At 38.8% G+C, this 18,439-nt stretch overlaps 2 protein-coding genes across 2 annotated transcripts in view; both read right to left on the reverse strand.

The window, feature by feature from the left end:
- Positions 1-848: 848 nt before the first annotated feature.
- The window catches only part of LOC118408511, a 99,540-nt gene continuing 81,949 nt past the window's right edge, over positions 849-18,439 (reverse strand). The window contains exons 14-15 of the mRNA XM_035809327.1: positions 1,837-1,969; positions 849-1,654 (exon numbers count right to left, since the gene is read on the reverse strand). Coding sequence (XP_035665220.1) covers positions 1,243-1,654; positions 1,837-1,969 — 545 coding nt within the window. The 3' untranslated portion in view covers positions 849-1,242. The remainder of the gene's footprint in view (positions 1,655-1,836; positions 1,970-18,439) is intronic.
- The window catches only part of LOC118408516 (low-density lipoprotein receptor-related protein 12-like), a 12,578-nt gene continuing 2,974 nt past the window's right edge, over positions 8,836-18,439 (reverse strand). The window contains exons 2-7 of the mRNA XM_035809334.1: positions 14,230-14,319; positions 13,554-13,760; positions 12,538-12,669; positions 11,847-11,972; positions 9,364-9,564; positions 8,836-8,987 (exon numbers count right to left, since the gene is read on the reverse strand). Coding sequence (XP_035665227.1) covers positions 8,938-8,987; positions 9,364-9,564; positions 11,847-11,972; positions 12,538-12,669; positions 13,554-13,760; positions 14,230-14,299 — 786 coding nt within the window. The 5' untranslated portion in view covers positions 14,300-14,319 and the 3' untranslated portion in view covers positions 8,836-8,937. The remainder of the gene's footprint in view (positions 8,988-9,363; positions 9,565-11,846; positions 11,973-12,537; positions 12,670-13,553; positions 13,761-14,229; positions 14,320-18,439) is intronic.

The raw sequence follows: 18,439 nt of genomic DNA on the forward strand, positions 1-18,439 counted from the left end.
GGTTGGTGGATTTGTCAGTTGCCTAATTATTGTCGTGTATCCATATACACCTCGGGCCGGGGCATTAACCCTTTAATGTAGCACTACTCATGGTCCTGCGAGACCGACGAGTGCCTATGAATACCCGACAATAATTACACACTTTGATTTTCTAATATAGATCATAGATGATACAGGGTTGTGCCACTGCCTTCCCGAGGTTCATACCTCTTATATTATTATACATTTAGATTGTAGATTTTGTCGAAAACCAACTCTACATAAGTCAAATTGAAAGTGTACACTCACGTAGTTTTAACACTGGCCCCCAAGTAACAGTATACGTACTAACAATGTGAATTACGATTCAAGCCACCTTCCGTTTTGTTGTACTTTAACACTAGCAAACCATGTGAATTTGGTAACTTGAATTCTTATATATTCGTCTAGTTCACTACATTGACATTTTATATATACTTAACTTTATATGTGTAAAGTTTGGCATTCAATGTTATATAACGATTCAACAATATATATGTTTTTGTATTCACCATTATATATGTGTTCAACATTATACACGTATCATGTATCTATTGACAATTTCATATGTATTATGTATTTAACGCTATATGTATTAACCATTATATTTTTGATATATTTATCAACAACTACTCGGGCTACAAACGTTTCAGATAGCCACCTGGAACCTCGTTTAACACTTGATTATCCTTTGGGTCGCACTGTCAGCTTTTTCAAGCAACAGGTACAACTTGTCGACTAGCCTTTCTCGCATGCTGTTTCACATGAACACAGCAGACTTACCAACCGCTATTGATAACAGATTGAATATTCTACAGCACATGATCATATACAACGAAGTTAATTTTCTTTTTAATGTACACGAAGGATCTCTAAAGTTGCCACTACAGCGCTCACCACAAAACAGTTCTACTTGGCTAACATATCCTCTACATGGGCTGTTTATTATTATGGGTTAGTACAGACGAAGCCGTTCTGTAGCCTTCTTGATTGGATGGTCATAAATTTGCAAGGTATGACGTGACGAAAGATAATGATAGTATGTAATGGAGAGTATTAGATCGAGAGGGATGTACATATTGTAACACAGCCAAATCGTCAATTCTGTGCTGTCAGTAGTGATGATTCGAGGTTCCTTTTTTAACTTCCGTTGTTACGAATGATTAGAATAGTTATTCTAAGATTCCCGGTTGTCATCAAGCATTTACGTCAACACCAATATTTTCAGTTGACCCGTGGGCGACCAAAGAGCAGAGTGCAGGGAACGGTCGCGGCGATGGCGATGAGGTACAGAACCAGACTCAGCCGATCCAGAACATCGGCCAATAAAGGGTACTCCCCGACTTCCTCATCGCCATCACCATCGCTTCCACGTGCTAAAGCATCGATGCGGTCGAATATTTGCCGAACACTGACATTAAACTCATCTAAGTTTCCATTCATCCTGATATCGGTTTTAACACACTCGTTCTTTACGCTGAGAGGTGGGTTGTGTCTTCCAGAAAATGGGGCGTCGTTGTCCATTATGATGGAGGGTTTGATGTTTCCTTCGATGTCATTTCCTTTGTTGTCGGAGCTGTTTGTTGCTGGCTTTTCAGTTTTCAGCTTCTTGGTCAAGTCTCCCATAAACAGGAATCTGAAAGGAGGGGTGAGATTCCGTCACGTTACACGATGAATTCATAAGTCAATGACATGGGTCCACTAAGGTCCACTAAGAAAAACCGGTTTTGTACCGGTACACCGTACCGGTACCCACCCCCAATGTACTAGATAATTGTACATTTGATTAATTTTGCAGTATTTGGACCTTACACATACCTTGCAAGGTGCTTCAAAAAGATCGTCCGCGCCCATTTGGGGACAGGTCCCTTCTTGTCGTGTATGATGATGATGAAAAGTGTCGTCAGCATGAAGAGCGCCATCAGAGCCATGCACACAATGATCAGCATAGCTGGAAGAGAAGAGACACAAAACTTGTAATGAGCATATTGGTAGCCAATAATAGGACACAATAGTATAGATCTAACGTTGAAAATCATCGATCGTACTGTGCCAAATACAAAAAGTACAAAACTTTGCGCCAAATTAAATAGAAAATGGCAACTTCTTTCTCTGATATATAGAATTATATACTGATATATGTACTTGATACATAGTGTCAGATATGTATCAATGATACAAGTGTATCAATGTATCATTACATTTGGCTATAAATTAATACTATATGAATGACAAAATTTGTATGCTTTGCCGATATGTGCAAAGTCACAAAAGTCGTACGATTGCAAATTAAGGCACTTTTTAGTACCGCATTTGTGCTGCTTAAATCATCAATCCTAAAAACTGTCTAAGATCATTGTCAGTGGTTGGCTCTGTCACAGCCTACTTGAAAAAAAGGAAAAAAAATTGACAAAAACAAAAGTTAGAGAAAAGTTAGTAAGTATCAAACGACCCAGAGAATCAACCTACCAATAAAAGGCAGGGTACTAGACACAGGCAGGAAGCCTGTAACGACGACTAGCGACACCACCATGGACAGCAGCACTGTGACGCCGAACCCGATCCTGTCACCTTTGTCGATGGGCATGATGAAGGTGATGATCATGAGGATGATGAGGATGAGGCAGGGAGAGATGGTTGTGGCGTAATGATAAGTGGGGTCTCGTTTGAGAGTCATGGTCAGACAGGCCGTGTTGTTCTCGGCTGAAAGGGTTGTTTTTCCACTCCACTCTCCCGTGACGATGTCGTCCTCCAAATCGTAGCAGGTCAGGAAGTTGCCGTCCCTGTGTGTTGTTGAACTGGAACAGTCTTGGAAACAAAAAAAAAGGTCAATCTTTTTGTTATCTCAGATAATCGGTGTTCCTAAGTTTGTATCGAAAGACTACAACGAATCTGTTATATTCATCATGCGTGACGTAAGTATAACAACTTTGTGTTTGTTTGTTTGTTGTTCGTTCATTCATACGGAAACTGAAGTTACAATTAGGAAAAATACGATTTTAGAATTCTGCTTGCCAGTGACATCGAGACGACACAACTTTGTTACACACACGTAATTTCGCAATTTTTCCTGTCAAACCAAGTCAAATAATACAAAAATGATTTCTTATTTCTGTTTAACTATTGTAGAGAGCAATATGTGAACTTGAATTGACCACACTCTGGCAACTAGTGATGCAGCACCATGAGTTCGAGTGCGTGACAAAGTATGCCATGTTAGGATATCTCGCATTACTCGTGTGTTTCTGAGAGTGTAATTGGAAGTGCAAGCTGCAAACCTTTCGATTTAGCAATTCTCATATTGTGCGATGTGTCTTAAGTATAATGACATAAACTCTGATGTAGTATGTACGTTGAGTTGAAAGACACACAGACTACCATACCTATTGTGTACTCTTCCCCAGCTCTCCAGCACACCGCACACGTCATGTTGTCCTGTGGGAAGAGGAAGGGGTCCAGGGTGCAGGTTGTGGTAGTCAGTAATTCTATAGGCCACGTGACTTCACCGGTTTCCTCCAGTTTTACCTCTGTTTCTGGGAACACGCTTCTATATCCTGGGTCAGCACTGTGTTGAAAATAACATTTGTCTGAGAATACCAGATAAATGAGTCTTTAACAACTTTCAGTAAATATGCCGCAAACAGATAAACAAACTTTACATTCGAACTGCAACTTAAACTTGTGTCTTAGAATAAGAAACCTCATTTCAGAGATTCATGATCTCCATGCAGTCTCATCGCTATCATCAGCTGTAAAGATGGAAGGATGCCTACACTATTAAACATGCTTTTTCTTGTTTATCTCGTTTTGCTTCCTAACAGAATTTTTTTCTTCCGGGAAGAAAATTATTCTGTCCCCAAGAAATCTTTGAAAAAATGTGCTTATCCATGGGGCAAGCAAATTTTTGCTTGTCAAATTTTTGAGAAAATTTGAGATTTGTTTTCTTGTTTTTCCAAAAATGCTTTTTCTTGTTTATCTTGTTTTGCTTCCTCACAGAAAATTTATCTTACAAGAAGACAAAATTCTTGTATTTCTTAAGAGTTGAATCTGGTTAGAAAAAACAAGAATTTGTGGAATTTTTTTCTTTCATTATAAGAAAAAATAAGAAGATTTTGCTTAAAGGTCTAAAAATTGTGGTTTCTCGTTTTGCTTAAATTTTATTCTACATTTTCTTCCTGCAAGAATATTTTTCTTCATATAAGAATTGTCCATGGGGTAAGCAAAATAAGAAAAAAATCGTTTTTGGCAGTGTACTGATAATGTCAGAAAATGGACAGGTATGGAACTGCGTGAAACAAGTAAGTAACAGAAAACGGAGAAAGGTGTTGAAAACTAGTTTCATAATCCTCCATGTGTTGCCATAATGTTGAAATATTTAGACTGAGAGATAAATTAGATGAGATAAAAATTTCTGCGAATCATGCATATGAGAGACACGCGTTCTGTACGATCCGTTTTTAAAGTAAGATTCTTAATAGGACGAAAGGGAACTTAACATCATTGTTAAAACGCAACATCTATTCAGCATCTCTTCCTCATAAGACAGGATAACAAAATATTTACTTTCTCTCCAGTGTCAATGTTGGTTTCCAGACTTGGTCATCACCAACAAAGATATGATCCAGCCATCCATATGCTTGCTTTTCCCATTCCAGTCGGTGGTCGTTCCATGTCTGCGACGTATTATGTACAAACACAAGAGACAGCGGAATGTGCTCATGTTCTCTTATAATTCTAACATGCTGCCATGTGAAGAAAAGCGTATCACCGGTCTAAGTGGCAAGGTTGAAGGCTAGTATCATAGGATCAGTATGTCGAGGTGCCTTCTTTACACGATTGGACATATATCTATAAGGCTAGAACACACAATTACGTTCACAATATATGATTGTTTCACAACAGTGCCAAATTAGCATTCATTTTCGTTGGCTTGATACCATGGTTCCATGTCCCTCAACACTTTCAACAATTTATCCTTATGACGAATAATTAACATGTGGCTCTGTGAAAGGTAGTGGAAAAAAGAACTCACGAATTCTGCTCTGAGTGACGTTACTATCTGTTGCGCTTTTTCATCCTGAAATGATTTTACAAGATTTACACAACAATTAAAAACAAATGATTATACAGGAGAAAATATAATATGCAGGTGGACAGAAGCCTCGTTGCTTGTAATAGCCCCCCCCCCCCCCATATCCAGGAACCAGATAATATAAAGGATTGAATTATACATAATGATGTTGATTAAACATGCTCACAAGTTCCAAAGACACAAGTCGGAATTGTAATATATATCATTTTTTTGTAAAATACCAAAGGAAAAGCAGAAAACTGAAACAAGAAAAAAAAACAATTATGCTTAAATATTCGATGAAATCTATCTTTAGGAGTTATTTCAGAATTGCTAGTTACAGGACTAAATTCTGTTGTGGGTTTTGGTTCATTTCCATCATAAAAAAGGAGCCTTAAGCATCAGGGAAGAAAAGAAATGGTATTGATTTTACTTGAACTCATGACATCTAAAATAAATGTGGATTAATGATGATTGTTGCAAAGATTTACCATTCTCCAGCATAGCAATAATTGTCGAATCTACGTAACCTAACACAGCTGTATTCTTGTTCTATGACTTCACACCAATGTATTCATCACTTACCAAGTTGACAATGTTGACAACGTATGCTTTAAATGTCATAGTTTTTGCTAAAGGAGACACCAAACTGTTATAGCCATCCAGGAGGTTCATTTGAAGCTTGAACTTTTCGTCGACTGCAACAAAACATACGACAATATTGACAGTAACCAGATAGGCTAACAATTGCATCTAGATTCTGTGTAAAAAAAATAAGACGCCCGTAAGAAGACAATCAGAAATTATAGAATTATGCTTAATATTCAAAACAATCATGATTCCTTGATTCTAAAAGTCTTGATTCTAAATGTGGGAACGAATGCATTATAAGCACATGACCAAATAATTGTATATTCATATCATTATAAAATACACAGTTTCACAGATAGTAACAATAGTAACAATAATACAAATACAAATACGATGCGTTGTGTAATTTGACAAATTCAGATTTATCTGCAGACTGCAAAAATATTGAGATAGGAAGAAAGACGGACAGCAAAAACAACGCAACTACACCCATAGCTTCAACATCAAAGGAACTTTTAAAACTACCCAACGTTATTCACATGCAGCTACAATTATAGCTACTTCGCTGGTGTCACTGCAAGTACAATTATTAGGCTAAAACTCAATCTATTTTCCCATTTTGGCACTTAGCTCATTGTGGACCATCCGTGGAGAAGAAACAAAAATTGATTTTTTTTTATTCTCCCGAAAAGGAGGCAAAAATTAATAAGCACTCTAATGTCAATAATAACGTATACTTGCTGAGCCTATTCACCAAAATGCACAGATAAAAAAAGGAAAAGAACAGATTAATTTTCTTAGAATGTAGCACCTAAGTCTAAGATTCTTTTCTTTAAAGTCCTAACCTTCACAGTTTGGCTTTGGTGTATTCCAGTCGGCTTCTTGTGTCCAGTTGTCCTTGATAACACATAGAGACTTGTCGGGAGGCGAGCCATCTTTGAACTTGAATCCAGTATCACATGTGAACGTAATTCTATCATCAGGCCAGTAGTATTTCAGAACGGGTCTTCTCTTTCCAAACCGGGGATTCCCGGGATCTTTGCACCCTAAAGCTGAAGGAACGAGAAATGGGTTTGCTAAGATATATTGTCACTTAAGGCCCCCTCTCACTTGACGTGCGGCACGCTTGCGGCATTGCTGCGTTCGTTCACTGCGGTACTGTTTTGTTATTTTCTCCGATTTGTTATAATTCAGATATTGCGCAATACGTAAAAGTGTGACATAGAAGACCACAAAATACACAACAAGTAAGAAAATTCGTTCTTTATCTCTGAAATTCGTTGAGCATCTTCCGAACGCAGCAATGCCGCAAGCGTGCCGCACGTCAAGTGGAGAGGGGGCCTTTAGCCAGACAACGTTGACAAACCCAGTGGCCCCATTTGATATTTGTAATAAAGCCGTACCATCATAGAAGTGACACAATGGGTGGATAATGAATTTCAGCCGGTAGTCGAACGATATTGACCAAAGAGAATGAGGTGTCGAATGGCATTAACCAATCAGGATGAGAAGTTGAAGAACATTGACCGATCAAAATGCGTTAAGTGCAGTAGAGTAGATTTGAAAAGAAGGCAACATGTACAAACTGCAGCTGCAATGTTACGGAATATTGTCTGTAGAAATATTAAAATCTGTATATTCTTCGGAAAGCGAGATTGTAATTTGTCAAAAGTTTGAAAACTGTATTTACATGCCTTCTTCTTCTTCCATATATGTGTCCAACTACATTTGGTTGTAGACTCTGGACACGGATTGGAACGAGGGTCTTTTGGTTGAATACGAGGTGGTCCCTTTTTGCCTTTGTTTGTTATGTTGTGCGTGTGGGAAGGGTGAGAGACGGGCCATGTGTTGTATATCAGGGATGTGTGCCAGTTTTGGTAGGCTGTTTGATTATACTGGTAATGACCCGCCCATTTTTTGGTGTATATAATGTTATGCAACTCCTGGCCTTTCGTTATGACCACATCATAATCAATCGCTTTGCTCCCCCCCCCCTTCCGTTGGTTATGGCAGGCCTAATGACACCATATGACACCTAATGACCTAAGTCTCAAACCTCCATTACAAGCGGTATTTCTTGTGTGTGTGTGTGTGTGTGTGTGTGTGTGTGTGTGCAACTTGACGACTTACTATTACACGGAATGACGTCACAGTACTCGAATCCACTTGGAGTATAGCAAAATGGCCTGTAGTCGTCTAAATGATTACGGCATTTGTTGTCCACCAGGTTTGCCCAGGGATACGACTCGATGACGGTTGGGTCATTGTCCCATGGTTCGCACTCTTGCCCGGTTACAGATCCCCTGGCCTCGTCTCCTCTGTAATTGGCGCCATTCCCGTCGAAGCAATTTTCTATTACAAGAAAAATCAACCTTTTCTCCAAAATATTTTCTTTCAGACAGACATGTTCAAGGTGAAAATGATAGGTGAAAAGGTGGAAATGCAATCAAATTTCATTTTTACAGTGCCACATACAAAGTAAACACAGAAGGTAAAGGTAATCCCGGATCATATCTTTTTCGGACTTAAAGTAGTTCGGAATAATTTAAGTACAGGTACTAGTTATATAATAAGAAGTAAGAACGGGTTATTTCACTAGTATGTGCAGGTTCGACTTCTTCTCGCTTCTTAAAACAGTTGTAAATGAAAAGATCGCTATATGAACGACAATGCCTTTGACCACATGTTACACCCCCCCCCCCCCTCCAACCGAAGTTAAGGTGCCTTCCCACTGAACTTACGTGACGTTTGCGTCACAACGGGTTTCGAAAGCTACGAGATTTCAGAGATAAAGAACGCTTTTTCTTACTTTTTTTAACCTTTTGTCGTCTTCCAAGTCATACTTTTACGTATTACGCGATATATAAATTATTTCTTAAGAACGGAGAAAATGACAAGCAGTGACGCAATGAACGAACCCCGCAGTGACGCAAGCTTGACGCAAGTGCAGTGAGAGGGCACCTTTAGGTGCGGGGTAAGAAAGCCGTATTAAGTGAATTTCCAAAGAAGGGTACAAGTTAGGAGAGATGGCTGGATTAGAACCCGGGACAACTTGATTCTGAGCTGAACAATCTGCCGCGATCTAACTGAATTTTTTTCAGTCATTGGTCACAAGTAAAATACACGTACAGTAAATGAAATATACTCACCACCCTCCAGAGTTGTCGTGGTTTCGACGTTGTTGCAGTTGGTGTCGGGAAAAATCGCACAGCTCGGGATATTGAACGCGGAGGCCTCATACTCTCTGCACCAGTACATCACCTCTTCACACCAGGACCGACACGGCAGCAGTTGCCTAGGCTTAGGACTAAAACAAACTGTCATTGGTTGATACTCCACAGCTGAAAATCAAGCTATGTCGACATCTAAACTGAGAATGTAGCAACACTGACAGGGGAGCATACAAGACAAAGTTGTAGAAGTCTTTTCAAGATTATCCTGAATACCTGAACGTCTAAAGCGTGTATAAAGGATTACTGATGCTACATTCAATTTAGTACATGCTTTCATTTCATAAATTTTGCTGACTTGTCAGTATTACGTCAGCAGATGGGATTATTAGTGTTGATGTTGATGTTATGAAGGTACGTAAACATGTTTATAAGTATTCTATGGAAGTGGTTAAAGCGCAGGCAATAACCAAACAAGCAATCAAGGGTTAAGCACATATTTCAATGATGTACCTGGACTCGCAGCGGGGCACCAACGTAGCACAGACGAAGTCTCTAACACGGGCATGACAATCAGACTTGGAATATGCCAGGTCGGAGAGTCTTGTACCTCGGCTAAGGTGATGAGACTGTAGTTCAATGGGTTTGGGAGTGTCATCTGCTTGTACTCAAGGCCCCTGCACATCGACAAGGACGATGGGATATCTTGACACACTGAACAAGAGAAACAAGTGCTTTTAAAAAAAGCTGGCGTTTCGTCTACGTTTATGAGTGTGAACTGTCTTTTTCTTGAAGTAAAATCTGTTAGAAAAAGTCACTCAAGGGCTGTTGCGTCTATAAGAAAAATTGTTATTTTGGAAAGGAGTACTGTTTATTAGCTGGTCTTGGCTTACAACTTTATTTCAAATGTACAATAAATTCATTATAAAATCTATCAATATACTCAGGTACTTATGTACACTTGAAAAAGCACCATCAGCACTGTGACAAGATTCTATCTAAATTGACTACCAAATGTCAAACAAATATCCAAACCAATTAACAGCTACCTCATCTCTATTATACTGGTTTCCGCATTTACAACATTTCTTCCTTGTTTTCCTAGATAATTTTGCTAATATTCAGGAAAATTTCCATACTTTTGTGTCGAGCGGTGTGACTTTCTACATCCGTGTTGTCTGAAAACTTCTGAATGAAGTCGATACTGAACAATGGAGCATTTACTACTGTAAGAAAGGATCGCTGTTTTTGATGGAGTTTCATGCTTCAATATTTAAAAAGAAAAAAAATTCACTCTCGGATTCCAACCAGGGACTTTCGGATCCGATGACCTATGACATGACCGATTGAGCTAAGTTGTTACGTGTATTGTATGTGAGTGTAGTCGATACTGAACAATGGAGCATTTGCTACTGTAAGAAAGGATCGCTGTTTTTGATGGAGTTTCATGCAAACAACATCAAGAGCCTCTGTTTACATCATGAATAGTAGTTTAGTGGCGAGTGTTTTGCGAGAATCATCTTACCGCGCATAGGAGCCGCTGTACGGTATTTTCCATTACCATGAACAGAAAAATTCGAATGCCGGGTTTGGAATCTATGAAGTCCTGTTCATAAGACAAAGGCCTTGCATACATGAAATGAATACTAAAATAATAAAAAAATGATATATAAAAATATAATATCAATAAATAAATAAATAGAATATTTATATATTATCTTCAATATTTAAAAAGAAAAAAAAATTCACTCTCGGATTCCAACCAGGGACTTTCGGATCCGATGACCTATGACATGACCGATTGAGCTAAGTTGTTACGTGTATTGTATGTGAGTGTAGTCGATACTGAACAATGGAGCATTTGCTACTGTAAGAAAGGATCGCTGTTTTTGATGGAGTTTCATGCAAACAACATCAAGAGCCTCTGTTTACATCATGAATAGTAGTTTAGTGGCGAGTGTTTTGCGAGAATCATCTTACCGCGCATAGGAGCCGCTGCACGGTATTTTTCATTACCATGAACAGAAAAATTCGAATGCCGGGTTTGGAATCTATGAAGTCCTGTTCATAAGACAAAGGCCTTGCATATATGAAATGAATACTAAAGTAATAAAAAATGATATATAAAAATACAATATAAATAAATAAGTAGAATATTTATATATTATTTTCAATATTTAAAAAGGAAAATATCCGCTCTCGGTTTCGAACCAGGTACTTTCGGATCTGAAGGCATAGGACTTTACCGATTGAGCTAAGTTGTCACGTATACTGTATGTGAGTGTACATTATGCTTTAACCTCACTACATAGTATTATTTATGTCGATTTTCGGTCGCTTTCTTGATAAAATCTTTTTTTTTTCTTGTGCAATCTTGTGGAATAGATGTTATATGGCCATTTTCCAGGATATTGAAGTCCGAAACCACAATGCAATGGTATTTCCGTTGTAGCAGTTGTAGCAGTTGCATGCGGTCTCGTTGAACCAAAACCAAGCAGTTGTAGCAGTTGCATGCGGTCTCGTTGAACCAAAACCAAGCATCCATGCATCGAAGCATTGAAGCACTGAAGGTAAAACCCAATACATTGCGTTTCGTCGCCAGAGGGCGACGAAACGCAAAAAAAAGCACAGCATTATAAAAGTGTTACAAGTTTGACTCAGACCTAGCCTGTAGCCTCGGCCAGGCCACGGAGCCACATGTTTGTCCAGGAAGACTAGTAACGGTTTTGGTCACGGCGTTAATTTTCATTTCCTACCGCGGCCCAGGTTGATTTTAACTACAAATTATGATGAACCCGGGGCCCCAAATACCCAGGTGTCCGCAGGGCTCCCGGCGAGCCGTTAAGAGGCCACGCCCGGACGTGACATAAAACAGCCCATCATCTGGCTGGTGGAACCCTTTATTCCAACTGTGAGGCATTATAACATAAGGTTTGATGAAATGATTCCAACTTGAGATTATTATTACACACTGCACATTATTATCATTTACTCACCACAGACACTTGCATCCTCGTCACTACGGTCCGTGCAATCAATGTTTCCGTTGCACCGTTTCCAGGCTTCTATACAGGCTACACCGTTAGCACACCGCCACTGGCCGTACTCACACTCGGAAAGCACTGGGAATCAAATACAGTATCTATCATACAATTTCAGACCTGTAAAATCCTTGCCATTGTCATGGTGTCTTGATAAACGCTGATTAGGGAAAAGTTTGATAGTTTTAAGTACAAATTTTATCTTAGATTTAGAAATAGCGGTTTACGGTTGAGAAGTTGTTCCAAAATGGTGTAATATGGTGCCAGCGAGATGATATCTGAAAAAAATTATGTTTCCTAAGAGGGAACACTGTTTTGCTGGTGTGTTCTTCTTTTTTTTCTTCTCCATTCACGAATTAGAATTACTGGTGAAATCATATATTAGTTGCTATTAATAGCAAAATGTCAACGACGAATTATCTGTTAAAGCAAATATAAACAACTGCAGGTTTGCAGTAGAAAATGTATTGGTTTCTTAAAAGGCAAAGTGCTGGGAGAGAATTATGCTGCATTTTCTCTAAGATGTTGCCCTCCTAGTTTCACATTGACATATCCAATATGTACTGAAAGCCTGATTAGATTCAAATGAAATATACAAACTTTGAGGTGCAAGTTGATCATCACTTGATAAAAGTAATGACCGTACCTTTATCTTCAGCTACATATTTGGCCTGAAATCCCCTCCAGGTTTCCAACTCATCGGACACAAGTTGGACAGTCATGAAGCTCCCACTTGAAATCAGTGGATCGGGAATCCAATTCCGGCCAGTAAGCGTGGCTGCATGCAGGGTACAAAGCAGTCAGGACAAGTCAAAGTTCATCGGCACAACAATTATCACAGGAACAAAGTAAGGAAAAGTAATGTACACTGTATAAGGCAACTGGCTATACAGTAACATTGGTCTAAATAGTACATGTAGATTATAGTAAAAGAAAAAAAAATGTACAATGTGAGTAAAGCGTTCCATGAGATCTAAATTCTTATCGCAGCGACAATTTTTCACATTTATTCGCTATTACTGCTTCTTTCTTAGATTGATAAAATATAATGTTAAATCCAAAATAGTGGATCATATGACCAGATCAAGAATAATTGCCTTATCGTCCTTTACATGTAAATACCTGATATTGTTCCATCAAAAAAACGTATATAGTCTATTTCCATTGCCTTTTGCGATTATTTGCTGAAAAATTTTTTTTTCCAAATTTAAGGTGGTGGATATTACATGGCGGAGCCCAACTGGTATCTTAGATGTGTATGACGTCATTGTATGTCGTCATTTTGACGTCATTGATGTTGCTATTGGCAACACAATCTGTAACAAATATCTTCATTCTGTTATCTGTACTTACTGTTGCATTTTACCTTGAAGTTTTCTGGGAATACCCTTCTTTCATTTGTCCAGCCATTACAATGAAAATGATAACGTCATAATTGCATCATATTATACCGATAATTTTTGAAATGTTCTCATGTTTTGTCGACATCATTCCCTAAAGATTTGGTGGTTATGTATTTAGTTGTTTAAGAGTTACAGGACTTAGAAGCAGGGGGCCTCAACAGCCCCAAACCAGGGTAGACCATAATCCGGTCTGAATAGGTTTAAATCATCCACAGATCATGTTTGCCTGGTTGCAAAAGGAAAAAAGAAGGTCCCTTACCTATCTTCAATATAGAATCAGTCGTATTTCCGTCATACACGTACACGTTGTCATACCCAAACTCAATATCGAAATCCATGAAGGTAAGTCTGATGACTTTGGGCGGGGTGACAGAGATCTCGTATGTGCAGTTACTGTCGTCAGGGTACTCGTTGGGGTAGTCTAGGGTGGTGAAGGTCCCGTTGTCAGCTGTCAACTTTTCACAAACTGAAAAGAAATACAATATTTCGATATGTGTTATGATTTATCTAATAAGTGCAAGGACACTGAATCCAAATGTGACAACTGCAACATAACTTTAAATCTAATACCATTTGGTTGTTATATCACAAATATATTTGGAAGTAAAAGAAAGAATAAAATATACATTCGAAAAGAAAGCCTGTATATACCATAGCAATGGAAACAAATTGATAAATTGATATATTGATGTATGTATTTCAAACTACTCCAATAACAAAACGCATGTTTTTTGCCTGAAACGAGAAAATTTACATTTTAAGAGTATCAAAGAAAAAAATATGAATTCCCAACAAAAATGAAAATAAAGGCCTAACCACAGATCATAATTATGTTTCAGATTTTACTATAGCATTAGATATGTGATCTATTTTGAAAATAATAACAGCAAAAGAACCACGATTAAAAAGTTAAATGAAACACTTAAATGACTTACCTGTTTGGGAGGAAACACCGTAGTATAGCAGACACCAAGTGACCACCCCAAACCACGGTAGTGACCACATTTTCTTTGCACTGGTGATGGCTAATGGGAACATGACAAATTTGTAATATTTTTTTTTAGTTCAGCTGTATACATACAGCCAGGGCTGCCCAACTAGCAATATTCTATTGTCAAGGGCTAACCCTGGGAAAGAATTTCATACATGTTACATATTACAAATACAATTTGCTGCAATAAACATAGAATCATAAAATCACTAGCATTAAATTGCATTGTACAAGCAAGACGGTACAAATTTACATCATATACATATATATACATGTACAATCTGTACACATGTAATAATCACATTAGTTCACAGAAAATGGATCTCCGAGGGAGCGCCAGGCTTTGGTTTTGAAGGATAATAATGTGGTAGCAAATTTGTAATATCATAGATTACCTCAATAAAATATTAATGGAGGTTATGTTTTCAGTAGCGTTGGTGTGTACGTGTGTCTATAGTGTTAAACTGTTTAAGAAGAAGCCCCACAGACACGATGTTTGCTCTTGATGTTCATTTTGGTATCACCTTAAAACTTATATGAACTAAAAAGAGTGTGCCAATACTAGTTTGAAAACAGCTATATGTGCAATCGTACAAATCTCTAAAGTATAATGAATACTCAAGTGATGGATAGTGTATGGAAACAGATCTGTTACATCCGCATGTCTACTGTCAATGATTAGATTATTGCAATGTAGTGATTAACGTGATGGATCAGTGTGTTATGTTGTTACGTAAGTTAACCAGATGAGAGATCTTATCCGAGGCACTTTTAGAATTATGCAAAATATCAGACACTTTATCAGAGTTTAGTCAGCGTAATAGCCACTTGACCTGGTATTAATTCTTTTCAGTGTATGAAACTGTACAGGGCGTGAAGAAAAGGAAAGATACAATCCATTATACTCAATTACACAGTACACTTAAAATCATTTGGCAAACAAACTATAACCTTCCAACTGTACATGTATGTGGGGTAAAATGGACAGAGATGATGTGATGACATATCAGCAATTAGATTCATAAGGAAGTATATGGAAACTTAACTCATCATCCAGTTTGATCTACCAACACCGCGGGAATTTACACCTGAGTGAAGTGAGGAAAGTCAGTAAAGTGCCTTTCGCAAGGGCACAAGGCCGACGGCATATCAACAGAACCTCTGTGTTACGGGCCAAACACCCTGCCATTTGGCCACACAACCTCACATGGACAAGTATGCAGGAATTGAACCAGGACAGAAAAATGGCCTTTTTCTATTGCTTGCCTTCATGCCCGGGGCGTATGGAGGGCAGTGCGTCGTAGATAAACCTGACATAAGCTAAGGGCACAACCCGCCGTAGGTGCAAATACGTTCTGTCTACGTGCAAAAACGTGGGCAATCTTAACGCCTCCGCAACTAACTCGTAGGGTATATCCGACTGATTTTGGAGCGCACGCAGACACACCGTAAAATTTTACGTACATGTAAAAACTTTGTGTTATCGGCCTGCGGATTCTTTCCCGTACTTACCAGTACGGGCGACTCACCTGCCCTGTACAGCCTGAACGTTTTCAGAAATACGTAGCGGACATGGCCTCCAAAAAAAGGAATGATAAATTTCACGTACGGCGAGTTGTGCCCTTAACGTAATTATTCTCCTATGATTAGTATGAAGACAAATACGTGTCTGGTTTAATCCGATAAGGTATCTGGGAGAGATTTTATCCTAGCCGCCTTTTAGAACTAAGCAGCATATCACACAATTTATTAGAGTTAAATCAGTTTAAAGGCCACTTACATTGGTAATGCTGTTCAGTGTATCAGACTGTACAATCATATACGGGGTGTAAGGAAAGGAAAATTACAACCATTACACTCAATTACACCCAATTACATATCAAACAATCAATATTTTTCCAACCACACATGTATGTGGGGAAAACCCGCAGAGTTAATTGAATGAAGTATCTGGGCTATTGAATTTAGATTTTTTATTGACCACTGACTTTTTGTCACATGGGTTGAAGCGAGAAATGAACATAATATCAATTTCTAAGGGCCCCATTTACAGAATAGCTGGGTATATTTTTCGAGGAAAATCCTGTGCAGCTTTCAGGAAATGAACTGAACTGTTTGTGAGGTGAGGTGAGTGAGGTATTAATACAAAACACTGGTAAGACCTAAGTAATAGTTACGAGGGGCGTGCAATTAATAATGGTCCTGACCCATTTCCCATAGCAGGAGATTAATGAAACTTGGCACAGTTATTAGTCTTTCTCTTCATAGGAATCACCCAGAGTTATGCATTTCTCCCATCGTTTGATGCAGCTCTGGACACCGATTTTGTAGGACACCCCAGGTTGGTCCTCCAACTGATGCCTCATCAATGGCACAAGAGGGACGACCAGGTCTGGGAGCTGTTTCCACAGACTTCCAGCCACGTTTGAATTCAGGATGCCAGCGTTTTACAAGGTCATATGATGGGGCATCATCACCATAAGTTTCATTTATTTCATCAAAAGTCTTCTTTGGTGTGCGTCCTTTCAAATACAAAAACCGGATCACTGCGCGACACTCAACTGGTTCCATTTCACACCTGGTCCATTTCGCACCTGACTAAGTTCAAACACAAGTAAATCAGAAACCACAATTAGTTCAGAGCTGTCTTTTGCAACATAACCCATAGAAATATGAATTATTACACATACAAAATTTCATTTAGATCAGACAACTGGAAGTGGGTCAGGACCATTACTTATTGCACGCCCCTCGTAACCTATGGGAGTGTCCAAGTTTCTGTGTATAGCACCATGCCCGCCCACTGAGGGGTTTCTAGTCTCCCCGAGGGCGAAGCCCGAGGGAGACTGGAAATCCCCGAGGTGGCGGGCCTGGTGATATACACAGAAAACAAGGCCACCACACTTTTCTTCTGATATCACCACACTTTTCTCCTTATTTGCATGAAATAGCAGCACACTTTTTTCATAGCGACATACTATGTGGGTATAGCAACAGAAAATGGGGGCTTCTCATTGGCTGAGGGGAAGTAGCCATGGGCTAACCTTGAATATGCCGCTACAGTATCCGGGACCCGTATACAAAGAAAGACAAATATAAACTGGAAAGGGTAGAGAACCAATCTGCCAGATTCTGTATAAACAACTACAGCAGGGATTCTAGTGTTACCAAAATGAAAACAGATTTGCAGTGGATGTCACTTGAAGACAGAAGAAAAATGTCCAGACTTTCATGATGTACAAAATGACCAATAAACTCGGGATTGATGTGTTAAAAAATTCGTACTTTCCCAGAACTATCGTACAGTGGAATTTGATATCACTAAGTACAGTAGGGGCATCTTCTCTGGGTAGTGAACGCTTGCAGATAGATGTGACGGGTTAGGTGTTAGGTGCGACGGGTCCCTCGGTGTAATATAACCAGCCGCTGCCGCGCCGCGTGCCTGCTACGCTGCTATGTTACACCGGCTATATAGATACAGATAAAAGAATCTGACTGCTATATTTGAAAATTGAAAAGCTATAACCGTCCACAAAGTGTTCTTTCATGTTGATTTCTACACATTGTGACAACTTTAGAGTTCTCGGCATAGCATGAAAACAAGGGGAGAAACTCACATTCTGTGACATAACTTTTTACTATATAAGAATGTATTAAGTCACTGCGTATTGAAATTTTGGTATTCATTAATTAACACGTGAGTCCCTTTAATCAGAAGGTGAGAAGATACTTTGTACCGCGTACAGAATGGTCGATTTTATTTCACTTTGCTTAACCCTCAAGCACCCGACCTTTTTTTGCGACTAAAATGACCGAGTGGGGTCGAAACGGACCCCAAAATGTTTTATTCATAAAATCTCAGTACCATTTCTTATCTGCGATCATTGTATATACATTGCTTCGTCAATGTAAGAGGAAGATTTTGAGATGTTAAGGTGTTGCTAATTCCAACTCATTATCATAATTTATGCAAAAGTTCAGAAGGACCACGTTTTGCACTAAACCTATTCCGACCAGATAGGGGAATTTTGAGGCCCTCAGCAACATTTATGTCGCATAACTCATGAACGGCAAGAGCTAAAGCTACGAAACTTGGTAATTTCTCACAAAATATTGTTCGCAAAAGTTTTTGGTCAATAAAGTATATTTATAAG

Source organism: Branchiostoma floridae, unplaced genomic scaffold, assembly GCF_000003815.2.
Source record: "Branchiostoma floridae strain S238N-H82 unplaced genomic scaffold, Bfl_VNyyK Sc7u5tJ_168, whole genome shotgun sequence".
Taxonomy (NCBI): domain Eukaryota; kingdom Metazoa; phylum Chordata; class Leptocardii; order Amphioxiformes; family Branchiostomatidae; genus Branchiostoma; species Branchiostoma floridae.